The following is a 17,019-nucleotide window of genomic DNA, read 5'->3' as shown; positions in this document are numbered from 1 at the left end:
TCCTCCAGAGCAGTGATGTTTTGGGGCTGTTGCTGGGCAAAACGGACTTTGATCTCCCTCCAAAGATTTTCTATGGGGTTGAGATCTGGAGACTGGCTAGGCCACTCCAAGATTTTTAAATGCTTCTTATGAAACCACTTTGTTGACCGAGCGGTGTGTTTGGGATCATTGTCATGCTGAAAGACCCAGCCACGTTTCATCTTCAATGCCCTTGCTGATGGAAGGTTTTCACTCAAAATCTCACGATACATGGCCCCAATCATTCTTTCCTTTACACGGATCAGTCATCCTGGTCCCTTTGCAGAAAAACAGCCCCAAAGCATGATGTTTCCACCCCCATTCTTTGTCCTCCAAACACGACGAGTTTAGTTTTTACCAAAAAGTTATATTTTGGTTTCATCTGACCATATGACATTCTCCCAATCTTCTTCTGGATAATCCAAATGCTCTCTAGCAAACTTCCGCCTGGACATGTACTGGCTTAAGCAGGGGGACACGTCTGGCACTGCAGGATTTGAGTCCCTGGCGGCGTAGTGTGTTACTGATGGTAGGCTTTGTTACTTTGGTCCCAGCTCTCTGCAGGTCATTCACTAGGTCCCCCCGTGTGGTTCTGGGATTTTTGCTCACCGTTCTTGTGATCATTTTGACCCCACGGGGTGAGATCTTGCGTGGAGCCCCAGATCGAGGGAGATTATCAGTGGTCTTATATGTCTTCCATTTCCTAATAATTGCTCCCACAGTTGATTTCTTCAAACCAAGCTGCTTACCTATTGCAGATTCAGTCTTCCCAGCCTGGTGCAGGTCTACAATTTTGTTTCTGGTGTCCTTTGACAGCTCTTTGGTCTTGGCCATAGTGGAGTTTGGAGTGTGACTGTTTGAGGTTGTGGACAGGTGTCTTTTAAACTGATAACAAGTTCAAACAGGTGCCATTAATACAGGTAATGAGTGGAGGACAGAGGAGCCTCTTAATTAAAGAAGTTATAGGTCTGTGAGAGACAGAAATCCTGCTTGTTTGTAGGTGACCAAATACTTATTTTCCACCATAATTTGCAAATAAATTCATAAAAAATTCTACAATGTGATTTGTCTGTCATAGTTGAAGTGTACCTATGATCAAAATTACAGGCCTCTCTCATCTTTTTAAGTGGGAGAACTTGCACAATTGGTGGCTGACTAAATACTTTTTTGCCCCACTGTATATTTGCTGGGATGTACATCTGTCCAAATGAAAGATAGCCAGCCATATGTTACTTGTGTCCAGACCAAAATTGTCCCAGCCGTAACAATTGACACCATAGAGATATATAGAGGTCTCATCTTTGTATCTGTGCCATTATGGTGTCTGTGACAGCACAGACCGCGCCATTGAGGCTAGCTCCATTGTAAAGTTGCATGCGCCATGCTCTACCAACTGAGCTACAGAGGACCACCAATGTGGGTACACTTCAGGAAAAAGTGTAGTGTATTAAGTTGCATAGCCAGCAGGGGGGCTCCAACCCTCCAAGAGCCCAAACATTTACATCTATTTGGTCAAAACATAGACGTCTGGGGCCTCCCGAGTGCCGCAGTGCTAGAAGTGTTACTACAGACCCGGGTTCATTTCTTGGCTGTGCCACAACCGGCCGTGGCCTGGAGTCCCATAGGACGGCACACAATTGGCCCAGCGTCGTCCGGATTAACGGAGGGTTTGGCTGGTGGGGCTTTACTTGGCTCATCGCGCTCTAGCCACTCTTTGTGGCGGGCCGGGAGTCTGCGGGGTGACCCTGGTCGCCAGTTGAACAGTGTTTCCTCCTACACATTGGTGCGGCTGGCTTCCGGGTGAAGCTGGCGGTTGTTAAGGAGCATGGTTAGGCGGGTCATGTTTCGGAGGACGCATGACTCCACCTTCGCTTCTACCAATCCCTTTGGGGAGTTGCAGCGATGAGACAAGATTGAAAATTGGGGAGAAAAATGGGGTAAAACACCCCCCACAATGTGCCACATTGTACTGCACCTTACTGTTCTGTAATCTATTGTACTGTACTTTACTCAAGTTTACTTGAGTTTCTTACAATTGAAGAAAGGGCCCATGGACTCTTGGTCTTGGCTCTAGGATATTACCTTAGTCTTTGGTTTACAAACCATAGGCAACCCAATTTGAAGAAGACAATGCTTTCTGATCATTGGCTGATCTGATCACTCCCAACCCATAGGAATCCCTACCCAGCTTACTTTTAAATGGTGGAAGCCCTGAATGGCAATATCTATACTAAAATGAGTCCTCCATTTATCTGTATGATTTACACCGAAACGGATGTTATTTTTCCAAAATAAAGATAGGTAAATTGACAATTTAAGCATCCAACAACATATTTAATTAGATGCATAAGTCAATCAATCAATCAACAAGTTTCAAATATATACAATCAACATTGAACATTTTACAGAGAACAATAGAGATGATATTTCTCTAAATTTCAATTTGAAGGTTTAGAAAATCAGGTTAAATCATGTTTTTACCATTTTGTTAATTTGGTATGCAAATGAAATTTCTAAAATGTATCTGTAATAGAAGGTTAATCAAAAGGATCAATACTGTGCATGATTCTCCCTTTACTGAAACATTATCAGTATGTTTTGAACCTGGCCAATTTAATGGGATGGTAAGGAATTCAGCTAAGTATTTCAAATATGCAATGCAAACAAATGTGTGTGAATAATATGTACAGTCGGAGGTTTACATACACTTAGGTTGGAGTCATTAAAACTCAACAACAACCCCACAAATGTCTTGTTAACAAACTATAGTTTTTGCAAGTCGGTTAGGACATCGACTTTGTGCATGACACAAGTCATTTTATAATTATAATTCACTGTATCACAATCCCAGTGGGTCAGAAGTTTACATACACTAAGTTGACTGCCTTTAAACAGCTTGGAAAATTCCAGAAAATTATGTCATGGCTTTAGAAGCTTCTGATAGGCTAATTGACATCATTTGAATCAATTGGAGGTGTACCTGTGGACGTGTTTCAAGGCCTACCTTCAAACTCAGTGCCAAGACATCAGGAAAAAAACACAAGTTTGGTTCATCCTTGGGAGCAAGTTCCAAACACCTGAAGGTACCATGTTCATCTGTACAAACAATAGTACGCAAGTATAAACACCATGGGACCACGCAGCCGTCATTCCGCTCAGGAAGGAGACGCCTTCTGTCTCCTAGAGATGAACGTACTTTGGTGCAAAAAGTGCAAATAAATCCCAGAACAACAGCCAAGGACCTTGTGAAGATGCTGGAGGAAACGGGTACAAAAGTATCTATATCCACAGTAAAACGAGTCCTATATCGACATAACCTGCAAGGCCACTCAGCAAGGAAGAAGGCAGTGCTCCAAAACCGCCATACAAAAGCCAGACTACGGTTTGCAACTGCAAATGGGGACAAAGATCGTACTCTGGTCTGATGAAACAAAAATAGAACTGTTTGGCCATAATTACCTATTTGGAGCAAATAGGGGGAGGCTTGCAAGCTGAAGAACACTATCCCAACCGTAATGCACGGGGGTGGCAGCATCATGTTGTGGGGATGCTTTACTGCAGGAGGGACTGGTGCACTTCACAAAATAGATGGCATCATGAGAAAGGAAAATGATGTGGATATATTGAAGCAACATCTCAAGACATCAGTCAGGAAGTTAAAGCTTAGTCGCGAACGGGTCTTCCAAATGGACAATGAACCCAAGCATACTTCCAAAGTTATGGTAAAAGGGCTTAAAGACAACAAAGTCAAGGTATTGGAGTGGCCATCACAAAGTCCTGACCTCAATCCTATAGCAAATTTGTGGGCAGAACTGAAAAGCGTGTTCAAGCAAGAAGGCCTACAAACCTGACTCAGTTACACCAGCTCTGTCAGGAGGAATGGGCCAAAATTCACCCAACTTATTGTGGGAAGCTTGTGGAAGGCTACCCAAACCGTTTGACCCAAGTTAAACAATTTAGAGGCAATGCTACCAAATACTAATTGAGTGTATGTAAACTTCTGACCCACTGGGAATGTGATGAAAGAAATAAAAGCTGAAATAAATCATTCTCTCTACTATTATTCTGACATTTCACATTCTTAAAATAAGGTGTTGATCCTAACTGACCTAAAACAGGGATTTTTTTTACCAGAATTAAATGTCAGGAATTGTGAAAAACTTTAATGTATTTGGCTGAGGTGTATGTAAACTCCCGACTTCAACTGTATGTCCACCTGACATATGTTGGAAGACGTGTGCTGAAAGTTTGGGAAAAACAGGATACAAATGTTCATTTTTTTCCCAACCCCCAATTTGCACCACTTCTGTAGAATGACCCATATAGGGAATAGGATGCCATTTGGGATGCGTGAAGACAGATAGGGACGTCTGCCTGTTTTAAAACCCCGATCAGTAGCAGGCTATCGATAGCCCCTCTCTCCATCGCTTCACATAGAACCTTCCTTATATAACGCATTCAACATTAATAATGCACGCAGCATTTAAATATGGAGAAGAGATGCTGCCTGCTATTCTTAGTTCAGTTAAGGTGTTATGCAATGGCAACCTTTCCGGGGGAATGTCCCTTGGTGTTAAAATGTAGGATTTTTACAGAGACACTCATCCTTTCGTCTGTCCTTTCAGCTTGAGTAGCCTAGTTGCAGTAGCAGCGCTGGAGGTTTGTGTATTGTATAGCTCTGTAGCTGAATTCATTCTCTATGTAATTCTATGATATCAGTACCCAAAGACACTCAATTATATACTATTTCAGTAAATGTAGATTTTAATTTTTTATATGTATATATTTTTATATTTGTTGTTTTTGATAATTGCTCATAGAACAGGGATTTGACCTTGAATATTACACAATGGTAACATTGATTATATGAGGCATATCTAATTCAACCTGCATAGCCTCAAGTGCAAACAGCGCATTTGATTAGAAAATGTAAGCATTAAAATCATATACGTGACACTTTTTACAATGGTTGTTGCTGGGGTGTTTTTAGCTTAGTTGTTGAAGGTAAATATGGAATATACCTCATCTTTCCACTAGGAGGTGCAGATGCTATCCACTTAATATTGACTAAGTAGGCTGTAATATAAGATATGGGATGCAGTGGAACTTAATTCTCACGGCTGACTACCCTGACAGAACATGAAAAAAGCATGGAGAATCAGCTTCTCTCAGACAGTAGGGTACACACATGTCATGTTTGTTTGCATGTACAGTAGGAATATCCAGAAATAGCTGTAACTAGGTCTATATCCTATCCAGAGACTGGGAGTTGGCTTGCATTATGCGTGTGTATCTCTAATGGTCACACAGCAGCAACCCTTCCATTCTACATTAGCCTTTAGAGATGGGGAGAGACAGACCACTGATGTCTCTATTCCTCTACCAGTAGTGTTCTGACTCCCTCCAGTGGAAGAGGGCCCCAATGACATCTTGCTGTAGAGTTATTCCTGATCTGTGTCCTGTGTGTGTTCTAGGTTTCTAGGTTCTATTTCTGTGTGTTCTATTACTGTGTGTTCTAGGTTCAACTACTGTGTGGTCCAATAGTGTGTTCTGGGTTCTTATACTCTGTATTCTAGGTTCTAATACTGTGTTCTTTGTGTTCTACATTCTAATACTGGGTTACAGTGCCTTCGGAAAGTATTCAGACCCCTTGACATTTTCCATATTTTGTTATGTTACAGCCTTATTCAAATATGTATTATATATATATTCAGCAATATACACATGACAAAGCAAAAACAAGTTTTCAGAAATCTTTGCACATTTAAATTAAGCTCCAGTGCATCCTGTTTCCATTGATCATCCTTGAGATGTTTCTACAACTTGATTGGAGTCCATCTGTGGTAAATTCAATTGATTGGACATGATTTTGAAAGGCACACACCTGTCTAATATAAGATCCCTCAGCTGACAGTGCAAGTCTGTGCAAAAATCAAGCCATGTGCTCGAAGGAATTGTCCGTAGAGCTCCGACACAGGATTGTGTCGAGGCACAGATCTGGGGAAGGGTACCAAAACATTTCTGCAGCATTGACGGTCCCAAAGAACACAGTGGCCTCCATCGTTCTTAAATGGAAGACTCTTCCTTGAGCTGGCCGCCCGGCCAAACTGAGCAATCGGGGGAGAAGGGCCAAGAACCTGATGGTCACTCTGACAGAGCTCTAGAGTTCCTCTGTAGAGATGGGATAACCTTCCAGAAGGACAACCATCTCTGCAGCTCTCCACCAATCAATCAGACTTTGATGGTAGAGTGGCCAGACAGACAGTGCTCCTCAGTAAAAGCCACATGATAGCCCACTTGGAGTTTGCCAAATGGCACCTAAAGGACTCTCAGACCATGAGAAACAAGATTCTCTGGTCTGATAAAACCAAGATTGAACTCTTTGGTCTGAATGCCAAGCGTCACATCTGGAGGAAACCTGGCACCATCCCTACGGTGAAGCATGGTGGTGGCAGCATCATGCTGTCGGGATGTTTTTCAGCAGCATGGACTGGGAGACTAGTCAGGGTCAAGGCAAAGATGAATGGAGCAAAGTACAGAGAGCTCCTTGATGAAAACCTGCTCAGGACCTCAGACTGGGGCGAAGGTTCACTTTCAAACAGGACAATGACCTTAAGCACACAGGCAAGACAATGCAGGAGTGGCTTGCGGACAAGCTTCTGGCTTCTCTGAATGTCCTTAACATCTCTGGAGAGACCTGAAAATAGCTGTGCAGCAACGCACCCCATCCAACCTGACAGAGCTTGAGAGGATCTGCAGAGAAGAATGGTATAAACTCCCCAAATACAGGTGTGCCAAGCTTGTAGCGTCATACCCAAGAAGACTCGATGCTGTAAATGCCATATTTCAGTTATTTATTTTTAATAATTTAGCAAACATTTCTAAAAACCTGTTTTTGCTCTGTCATTATGGGGTATAGTCTGTAGATTGATGAGGGGGGGGGGGGAAACAATTTAATACATTTTAAAATAAGGCTGTAAAGTAACAATGTGGAAAAGGTCAAGAGGTCTGAACACTTTCTGACGGCACTGTATGAGTGCTCTAGTCTCTAATAGTCTGCGTTCTTTGTGTTTTAGGTTCTTATACAGTGTTCTAATACTGTCTTCTCTGTGTTCTAGGTTCTGTGAGGGGCCCAGAGGGGTGTATTCAGAGTCCAGGGGCCACCGAGACGTGTCCTACTGGAGGAGGAGAGGCCAGGACTTCAGTGTTCTCCTGGATTACGCTGACTTCAGAGAACCTCGAGGAGGAGGCTATAGGTCAGAGGGGGTGCAGCAGCCGCAGAGACAGGAGGTGATTTAAATCTGTGATTAGTTTATTTGACCTTTTTAAAAGAAATAGTGTAATGATAAGTAAAACCACTGAGGATGACACAATAATGCGTGTTCCAAATGGCACCCTATTCCCCATAGGCCCTGGATCAAAGGTATGGCACTACATAGGGACTAGGTTGCCGTTTGAGACCTATACAAAGACTGCTTTCCATTGTTGTCCTCTGTCTGTCTAGGTGCCCCCAGAGGATCAGCGGCAGCAGCGTGAGAGGCAGCGTTGGGCAGTCCAGTCCCAGTCCCAGTCCCAGTCCCAGTCCCAGTCCCAGGCCCAGTCCCAGGCCCAGTCCCGCTCCAAGCAGAGAGAGGCAGCGCTGCAGCAGTGGACGACGGCTGCCGTGGAGAGGAAGTGTCAGAGCCTGGGCACGGACGAGTGGCGACCCGCCGTGGTCAGCTTCGCCCGCCAGCTGTCGGACAGTGAGGGCGACAGTTGGGCTCGGGCTCAGGACCAACAGCAACTGCAGCAGCGCCACCTCCGGACACCCGATGGCGCTGTGGTTGTAATGGGGCCCAGGAACAAAGGGAAGTCCCAGTCTCTTCCCCGAATGCTGCCGCCGGACAGCCTGCAATACGTGGCCATGTCTGGGTCTGTTGGGTCTGGGCAGGACGTGTACAGGAAGGTCAACGGCCATCCAGGGTCCCATCACGACCCTTACAACAGATATAACCACAACCAGGCTGGGACAGGGGACAGGGACAGGTGGTCTGAGAATGACAGCAGACCATCCAGTCAGGCAAGTATGGCCAGCCAGCTTAGCCAGGCCTCTCTGGTACCAAAGACCCGGTTCAGCCGTCCCCTGCGGCCTCCGTCCTACGAGGTGCACCAGCAGACCCGGGGGAGTTCTGAGACGCTGTCAGGAGACCCAGCAGCAGCATCAACTCCACAGCCCCAGGCCAGGGACAGAACCCCCCTCCCCCACCCCAGGATGGGTGACCCCAGGCTGGACTATTATTCACAAGATGGAGGGTCCGGCACGGATCCTCCGGGTTATATCCCTCCCCCATCGTATCCCCCCAAGAGAGCTCCGCTTATGAGAGGGGGCCATGGAGGTCACAGGGGCTATGGAGAGGTCCCAGTGAACTACAGGTAATGGTTGTTGTAGCAACTTGTTGTAGCCTTACTTGTGATTTTTTGTATTACTTGTTTTCTTTGCTTTTGAAAGCACTTGGATCATTTTCTGTTGTTGAGAACCATCTGCTAAATGACCAAATGAACATTAATGTAATATACAATGTAGATGTTAAATACTTTGTTATTATCAGGTACCACCAGGTGTTCCAGCAGCAACAGATGCGTGGGACCCCGGACCCCTGGTTCAGTAGCAGACACACCGGTGGAGGAGGGTCCTGGCCGGAGCCTCAGAGAGAGCCCCTCCGAGAGAGGAGCGTGCCCCACCGGAAGCAGCTCTACCCTGGCTACAGCGAGCAGCAGCACCAGCCGGGTCTTGGTCCTGGCATCCAGTACATCCACGACCCACGTGTCCGACAAAATTCCGGGGGAGGAAGCTCGTCTCTAGGCGGCGGAGGTAACTCCATGACGGACCCCGACAACATTCGCCACATCCGTAACTCCACATCCTCTGAGCTTCCCAGTGTCACCGTGTCAGACCATTCGTCTGATGACAGTGCCTTCCTGTCCCTCGCCTCCACGGGGGCCCCGCCGACACTTGCCAGCACGTCAGATCCAGCCAGTCCCACAACGCCGAAGTCTACTAGCGACTATGACAATAAGAATAACCGGTGGAAGCAGCAGCACAGCGATTTGCACAAAGAGACTGACTCACTAGATAACTTCCCAGCAGCAACTGACCAAAACTGTAACAGGTATAATCCCAAAAACAACCTAGGTGGTTTCTCTGCCTTCCATTCCCCAGCCCCGGCCTCATCGGTGCTTCTTAGCTCCAGCTCAGACCAAGGATTCTCGGAAACAACCATCACGCAGGTGAAGAAGATAGTTCCAGCAGACTCGGGGGTAGACCACAACAACAGAAACTCTAAGAGGAAGTCTCACAGTGAGACCATATTCTGCCTGGTGTCTGTCCCCATCCACATGCAGCAACAACAAACCAATAAAGACTCAGTCTCCACAGCAGACCAGAACAATAACGAGAAGATGCCTGACAGTCTGCCAAGTAGTCTGCCAATCGTGAGCGTCTTCGCCACAGAAGACAACCAAAACACTGTGGTCCAATCAGACAACAGCCAAAGCCTCCGTAGCAAGTCGTTATCAGACATGGGTCTCAAACCCCCCTCCCACACCAGCAGCTTCAGTTCTATGAGAAGCACCAGGAAGGGTCCTCTGAGGAAGGAGATAGTAGACGCCTGGTCACTCCAGGCCAGTGCTGACAAGGAGCTGTGCTATGCCGGCTCCTGGCCTGGGGACCAATACAGGAACCAGGAAACCCAGACCAGCTCCCCCGTGAAGGGTCCTGGGTGTACAGGGGGGACAGGTCCACCTGGAGGACAGGGGGGTCAGGAGCCAGGCCACCCGGCCTCAGACACAACCACAGACAGCGGCGTGGGCCCCGACTGCAGCTCTGTGTCCGCCTCCTACGGCGTGGGCTACCCCATGAAAGGCCAGAAGAACCTCCACCCGTCCAGCAACAGCGCCTTCTCCCGCCTCAGTATCAGCCCGGCCCAGCCCCTGTCACTTCCATCACTCCCACCCCAGCCTCCACCCTCTGGATCTGGGGAGGAGAGAGACCAACATACCTCCACATCCAGAAAGACTGGTGCTACTACCACCACCTCCAACACCACTACCAAACCCCCAGACGATGTCAACGCTAACAGCCAGGGCCAGGTGGCGTTTGGTCAGTTCCTGCTGAAGCCGGTGAGCCGGCGGCCGTGGGACGCCATCGAGGAGCTGGAGTGTTTCAACAAGGCTGCAGGCGTAGAACTAGACCAGATCCAGAAGAACCAGAAGGTCCAGCCCAGGAGACCCAGTGTGGACCAGTGTATAGATGTCCTGGATGAGGTGTACAGGAACATCATGGAGCTGAGCGGAGAAGACACACAACATCAACATCAACATCAGCCCATAGCCCCTCCCCCTCTAGATTCTGAGCGGGAGACAGTTAGCCTTCCAGACCAGCGCCTGAATAACAAACCCAACAACAACGTCCCTACCATCAGGCCCAGACTAGACAGCTGGGGCCCTGGTTCCTCTATAGACCCAGAATATAGGGAGGTGAGGAGTGCCTTCTCCAGGCCCCAGCCCCAGAACAGGACCAGCATCCCCAGACCACTGAGAGAGGACCTGGTGCCAACTGGTTTCAGAGACTACAAACTCCACAATGAACAGAGTGACCACAGGGAAACCTATGACCCCAGGCTTACCTATAGGCAGGAGCAGGACGTCGCCAAGGAGTCTCTACTGAGGGACGTGGGGCTCACCGTCTACACTGAGGCCCCTGGGAGTCTCGGAGAGCAGGACCAGCACTGTGGCCCCACATTCACACCGCTCACATCGTTAGACCACGAGGAACTATGTCACAACGTACAGCTATTATGGGAGAGTGGAGAGAAACCATCTCTAGCCAAAAGCAGCCGGGTTGAGGTTGCGCACATCCGTGAGGGAAGTAATAAGGACGAGCTGGGCCCCACTAAAGCAGTGGAAGAGGAGAGGAAGGTAAAGCCGGATAATGTGCCCGTCGTGCCACCCAGATTCAGAGGCCATGAGCCCAATCTGAACATCCGCAGGGCACGGAGTGAGAACAGCAGGTCGCCAAGAGGTGAAGGGTTGCAGGGGTCACCACGCCCCGGCAGGCTGACCCGGGAGGCAGCGATCGCCTTCAAGGATGGCGACTACAGATACAGCGTCAGCTCCGATCCTCTGAGTTGGCGTAACGAGGCGACGTTGGCAGATCGACACCTGGAGACCCTGCTGATCAAGGAGAAGGCGAACACCAGGCCAACGGAGGACCTGAGTAATCTATATGAGGTGAAGTGTGCCAAGGGGATCCCTGAGAACGAGACGATGGAGCAGAGAGCAGCCAGGATACTGGGGATAGACGTAGCCCCGGATTCACTGCAGAGCCGGGTCCAGGAGAGAGAGGAGGAGTCACTGCAGGGGGTGGTGGAGGAGAGCGAGGAGGAAGGAGAGACTGGCATAAGTGAAACGCAGGCACACGGCCCTTACAGAGAGCAGCAGAACCAATATGACACAAAGACTGGGGAAGAGACACCAGAACTCCATCCAGAAGGAGCACAGGCTGTGGAATCACTGGGCCTGGTTGAACAGAAAGAGGAGGAGCAGGAGCATAGAGACAACACAGAGAATAAGAGACAACACAAAGAAGAAACCCAGGAGCACAGTCCGGACAGAGACACGGAGACAAAGAGAAGACAGTACGAAGAAGTGATGGAGGTAGAGGTATCCGTGGTTACCTTGGGAGAGGAGAAAGGAGGAGGACCCAGTAAGGATGACAGCCTATCAGTATATGAAGACAGACATGCTGGAGGAGGTGGAGAGAGCCAGAGCCACCCCTCCATGGTGCTGGAGCTACCGGAGTTCCCTCCCAGTAGTCTGCCCCTGTCTCTGCCCATGACCCGAGACGAGGAGCTGGCCCTCAGCGTGCTGAGTGTGGGAGGGGGTGGGGAGAGGCAAGGAAAGAAGGGACATGGTAGTGGTGGTGCCTCCCCCAGGCTCTCCTCGTCCCCCTCCTCCATATTACCTGGCTGCACGGAGAGCATGGCCCACATGGATGAGCCATTCTCCGTCTCCCGCATCCGTGTCAGGAGTTCAGGAGAGGCAGAACCAGAACAAGAGACCGGGGTAGTGGTAGAGGCAGAGCGAGAGAACGATGCAAACCCAGGGGAAGGGATGAGGCAGGCAGAGGAGAAGAGAGAGGGGGGGGAGATGGAGGAGTTGAGGATGGAGTCCAAGGCGGAGGGGAAAGAGATAGAAGATGAGCCAGATATCGTGCAGGAGGAGGAGGAGAAAGAGGAAGTCAAAATCAAGAGGAAGAAGGATGAGGAGAAAGAGCCAAAGACGAAAAGAGAGGAGAAGACAAGAGAGGGGCAGGAGGTGGAGAAGGATGAGGTGGTAGAGCCTGATGAGAAAAGAGAGGGGCAGGAGGCAGAGAGGAGTGAGAAACCAGATGTCCAACAGGAGGTTAGGCCAGAGCCGGTCTCCAGACCTATGAAACCTCCTCTCCTCCCCAAGCCCATCCCTAAACCTCGTAGCGGCACGGTGACCAAGAGAGAGATCACCCTCCCCCTGAGCTTCAGTGTGTCTTCCTGTGGCTCTTCTCCCACCCTAGAGGACGGCGAGATGCTCTCGGGTACGGTAGGAACATGGACACATGCATGCCTTAAATAAGAACCATTTTAAAACACTTTTCATACTACAATTCAAAGTGCATTAAATACGTCACAGGTAAATATATTTTGTTTGATCTTGAAAGATGTGCATTTCCTTCAGCCTCGTTCATTAGTGGAAGGGAGATTTGTTTTGGCATGTGTGCCACAAGAGGGAGCTGTTATCCTAGCATATGAGTGATAGAAGTTTAATTTAGACTTGGTTTTAATACATTCTAAAGACTAATACTGCTGGAAAACACACTAAGAACATTCTCAGATGAACTAGTAGGGATGCAACCTTTGCTCTGGCTGGTTAAATGGCAGTTTGACCTAAGTGAACAATAAGGTGTTTTTATAGCAGAACTGTGGGAGAACCCAGCCATAAAACCACTCCAGAAATGATTATTCCAGCTGTATGATAGAACTGTTTATTGGGTTGGTTTAGCGGGTGTCGATGGAAGGGTGTGTGTGTGTGTGTGTGTGTGTGTGTGTGTGTGTGTGTGTGTGTGTGTGTGTGTGTGTGTGTGTGTGTGTGAGCTGGGAATCCTCCGAGACCACTGTGACTCACTGAAACAAGTTGTTTTAAGTAAGATGGATTTCCCTAGCCTGGTCCCAGATCTGTTTGTGTTCTTGCCAGATTGGCATTGCAATGAGTGACCAAGAGTTGGCATGATTGCACAAACAGACTGGCACCCAGACTTGGATTTCCCTGTGTTCTCATTACTGTGTATGAATGAACCTTTTAGGTAATGGAATCATCATCGTGAATCTCTGACTGGATTGTGATTGGTGTCCGTTCTTTTACTCCTCAGACTCCTATGATCCTAGTCGAGTGGAGAGAGTGTAACCTCGACCTCTATCAATACCTTGGACATCTGGGGGGAGGAATTGGCTTTGGTCACCGCTCCGTCCGCCCATCCGTCCGTAAACTTTTCAGTCAATGCCTTTGTGTGTCTCCCAAATAGCACCCTATTCCCTATATAGTGCACTTCTTTTGACCAGAACTCTATCGGCCCTGGCCAAAAGTAGTGCACTAGATAGGGAATTAGGACACAAACTTCATCTCAACCCATGACCCCCCCCCAACCACTGTGCGCCCTTTTCACCAGTACAAGCATTGTTTACGCAACAGCAACAGTCTATAATGTCTGTCTGACTCTTGGTGCTCCAATGGCCTCTCGACTGCCAAACAAGAGAACCACCTGGACATACTTCTACTTACCCTCCTCTTCCTCCTCTTCACCATCCTCCTCTCCTTCTAGACGCTTCCAGTCATTAGTGTCCTACTTTTGACTAGGGCCCTTAGGGCTCTGGTAAAAAGTAGTACACTGTATAGTAAATAGGGTGCCATTTGGGACGTTAGCTGGGTTTTCTTGGAATTGCATGTCTGTCATCAACTGTCTCACAAATCCCAATACAACAGCACTGTGGTTCCTTCCTAGAGGCCTGATGTTGGAATATGAATGTAAAGAAGTGCTTCTGCTTTTCAAACACAAACCGTTACTATGAGATGAATCCACAAAAAGACAAACGTCTCGCATTACAATCAGTGTTACTTATGCACACACCAAATGTAAATAATAATTATAGAGGTTTAAGGTTTTATTCCAACATACTTTTGTGAGGTTTGTTGCTGAACTGTATATTTTCTTACCTGCGTTGAGAACTTAAATGTCGAAGAAGAATCCGATTTTGAAAGCTATACTCTTGAGATGTTATTACCAATGGATACATCTTTCCTGTTTTCTGTTCTTGTGTGTGTGGCTTGGCCGTGAGCCTGAGAATGTAATTCAATACGAGGCTGGACCAGATTGAGAATAGCCTGGTCCCCGGATTTGTTTTTGCTGTCCTGCCACCTCCTATGGTCATTGGTTTGACAGTTGGCATGACGGTACAGACAGATCTGGGATCAGGCTAGATATAAAACACTGTGGTGTTTGACAAAATTGTCACTCAGAGCAATACTGTTGTTACACAGGGCTTCTCTTGGGGCTGCTTTGAGAGAGCAGCCGAGAGAGCCTGTGTCCTGTAAGGCCCAATCCCAAACTGCCCCCTAGACACCTACATTTGAGATGGGGCCCAAGACATTGATCTCATTACAAATCGTTGCGTTAAATCTCTACCATTTGGTACTGAGAGCACCAGAGGTGGCACTGTTAGCTAACGTCACTGGTCCTGTGTCAACTGTCTGTGAGTCGCTGGTGGTTCACCGTTGGAGGGGTTCCTCGGGTGAATGCGAGGACCGTTTCCTTTCATTTCTAGTGCCATGGTGTGTCAGGACTGTGTCAGCACTGTGTCAGCACTGTGTCAGCACTGTGTCAGCACTGTGTCAGGACTGTGTCAGGACTGTGTCAGGGGTCAGATTTTGTTCATTCAGCATCAGCAATCACAGCGGCATTTCATTTCGCAAAATGTATTTATTTTTGTTAATCAATCCTCATACTGTACAAAAAAAGAAGTATATTTTAAGTATATTTTCAAATGTAAAAGAGGTTTATATTTAACCGTGCAGTTTAATTTGCTCACATAAATCCATTTTTGAGATATCACGTGAATATATCACATTTTTTCCAAAAGTGCTTTTTTTTTGCAAGGAACAATAGATAGACATGTAAGGATCTCAGTGTGCCTTGTACACACTTCTGTTTCTGTGGTAGGCTGAGTCCCAAATAGCACCCTATGCCATAGTGCACTGCTTTTTGACCAGAGCCCTATTGACCCTAGTCAAAATGAGTGGACTATGTAGGGCAGGGGTACTCAACTCTTACCCTATGAGGTCAGCAGCCGGCTGTTCTTCTGTTCTACCTAATTATTAATTGCACCCACCTGGTGTCCCAGGTGTAAATCAGTCCCTGATTAGAAGGGAACAATGAAACAATGCAGCGGAACTGGCTTCAAGGTCCAGAGTTGAGTTGGAGGGATATAGGGGATATGCTGCCATTTTGAGGCGTACCAAATGTTTCTTTATGTTTAACACATACAGTATGTGTACTTTAATGGCTAAGCTCATTTTCTTATTTCAACTGGACATGTTGTAATTCATCCTTAATTGTATATGGATAAGACCATTTTGTGTTATTTTGGCAATAATAATGAAATGTATGTTATGGAAATCAAAACTATATCTTTGATATATAAAATGTTAATTCATTAACCTGATAAATGTAAACGTTCAACATATCAAACGCCTTGTAAGCTGGCAAAGCATAGCAATTCATATGTTTACATGCTCTTCACTAAGGATTTAATTGTAATTGTTATACACCTTTATGTTGTTGCTCAAATAACTGGCTTGCATATCACATTAGACTATATGTAAGGCCGTGTGTGTCATCAACCAGTACTTGTTGAAAGATCTAAGTCTAATTCTGAACCAAAACAGGTTTCCATGTATAAAGACTTCAATATGTTATTTTTCCCCGCTTGCTACAAACATACTGCTATTATCTTTACCCCGGGATTGAATTTATGCGGTACGGATGGATGTTGCGTAAGCAGGAAGTCAGTTTGAGCTTTGAGTTTGTGATACAGTAGCCCTGCCTGATATCAAGCACAGGATAATGTTGACACCATGGAATTAGAATGATTGAAATTCTAAGTATGATTCTACTTCTAATCATTGTAATTCTATGGTTGACACTACCAACCCTTTGCCCTGTAACTCTAGGCTAGGTTCCAGGTGGACTATCGTTAAATGGTCATTCTCATAGACCTTTTGTACTGCAAGCTATTTGTAACATAGATACTATCGTTGCATATCTTGCTGTGATGTTTTCTATTTTCATACAAAGTCTGTACAGCTTTTTTTGTACGTGCATACAGGCATCCATTTTCTTTTTGTTATTGCATGTAATTCGTAAGAAGGTGTTATGGAGAGAGAGGTCATTTGCATATAATCGCATTTGGTACTATAGTCTACCCAATAAGCAGCTGTTCTATTTCATATAATGCATATTTTATTTCCAAAAATGTACGCCACGTATTTAAAATGAAATGCAAGGTATTTTTTTGAGTATTGTAAAAAGGGAACTCTGTTTTTGGAGCCACATGTTTGTCTGTATTCATGTTATGATCATTAAAAATGAGCATACATACAGTCAGAGTGTGCTAGTGTTGTATAACATTGCAGATTATTCATAAATAAACTCTTCGCATGTGAGATATGCCTCAGTTTTTTTTTATATTATCACTTTGGAGAAATATTTAGATGTGTATTTGGTTTCAGTGCAAAGAGGCAGTCTGTGAATCATACCGATGTATTTATGATGAATTGATAGTACTAAAATGGCCTCTGTTCTATTCAAAACTACACTGTTCTGGCTGTGATCACTACATCTTCCATGGTTCCATGCATGTATCATGTTATTGAATC

The 17,019-nt window shown here is 46.5% G+C and overlaps 1 protein-coding gene across 3 annotated transcripts in view; it reads left to right on the top strand.

Annotated features, from left to right (window-relative positions):
- Positions 1–16,806, top strand: part of jcada (junctional cadherin 5 associated a) — a 38,166-nt gene extending 21,360 nt beyond the window's left edge. For 2 of the 3 annotated variants that reach the window (XM_035741589.2, XM_035741590.2), the window contains 4 exons: positions 7,137–7,308; positions 7,523–8,430; positions 8,607–12,628; positions 13,460–16,806. In XM_035741589.2, coding sequence (XP_035597482.1) covers positions 7,137–7,308; positions 7,523–8,430; positions 8,607–12,628; positions 13,460–13,494 — 5,137 coding nt within the window. In that variant the 3' untranslated portion in view covers positions 13,495–16,806. The remainder of the gene's footprint in view (positions 1–7,136; positions 7,309–7,522; positions 8,431–8,606; positions 12,629–13,459) is intronic. The other variant, XM_052483287.1, reaches the window with a different exon arrangement.
- Positions 16,807–17,019: the final 213 nt, after the last annotated feature.

The sequence above is a fragment of the Oncorhynchus keta genome, chromosome 28 (genome assembly GCF_023373465.1).
Source record: "Oncorhynchus keta strain PuntledgeMale-10-30-2019 chromosome 28, Oket_V2, whole genome shotgun sequence".
Taxonomy (NCBI): Eukaryota; Metazoa; Chordata; class Actinopteri; order Salmoniformes; family Salmonidae; genus Oncorhynchus; species Oncorhynchus keta.
The sequence above is the reverse complement of the archived record's forward strand: the minus strand, read 5'-3'. Positions and strand labels throughout refer to the sequence as shown.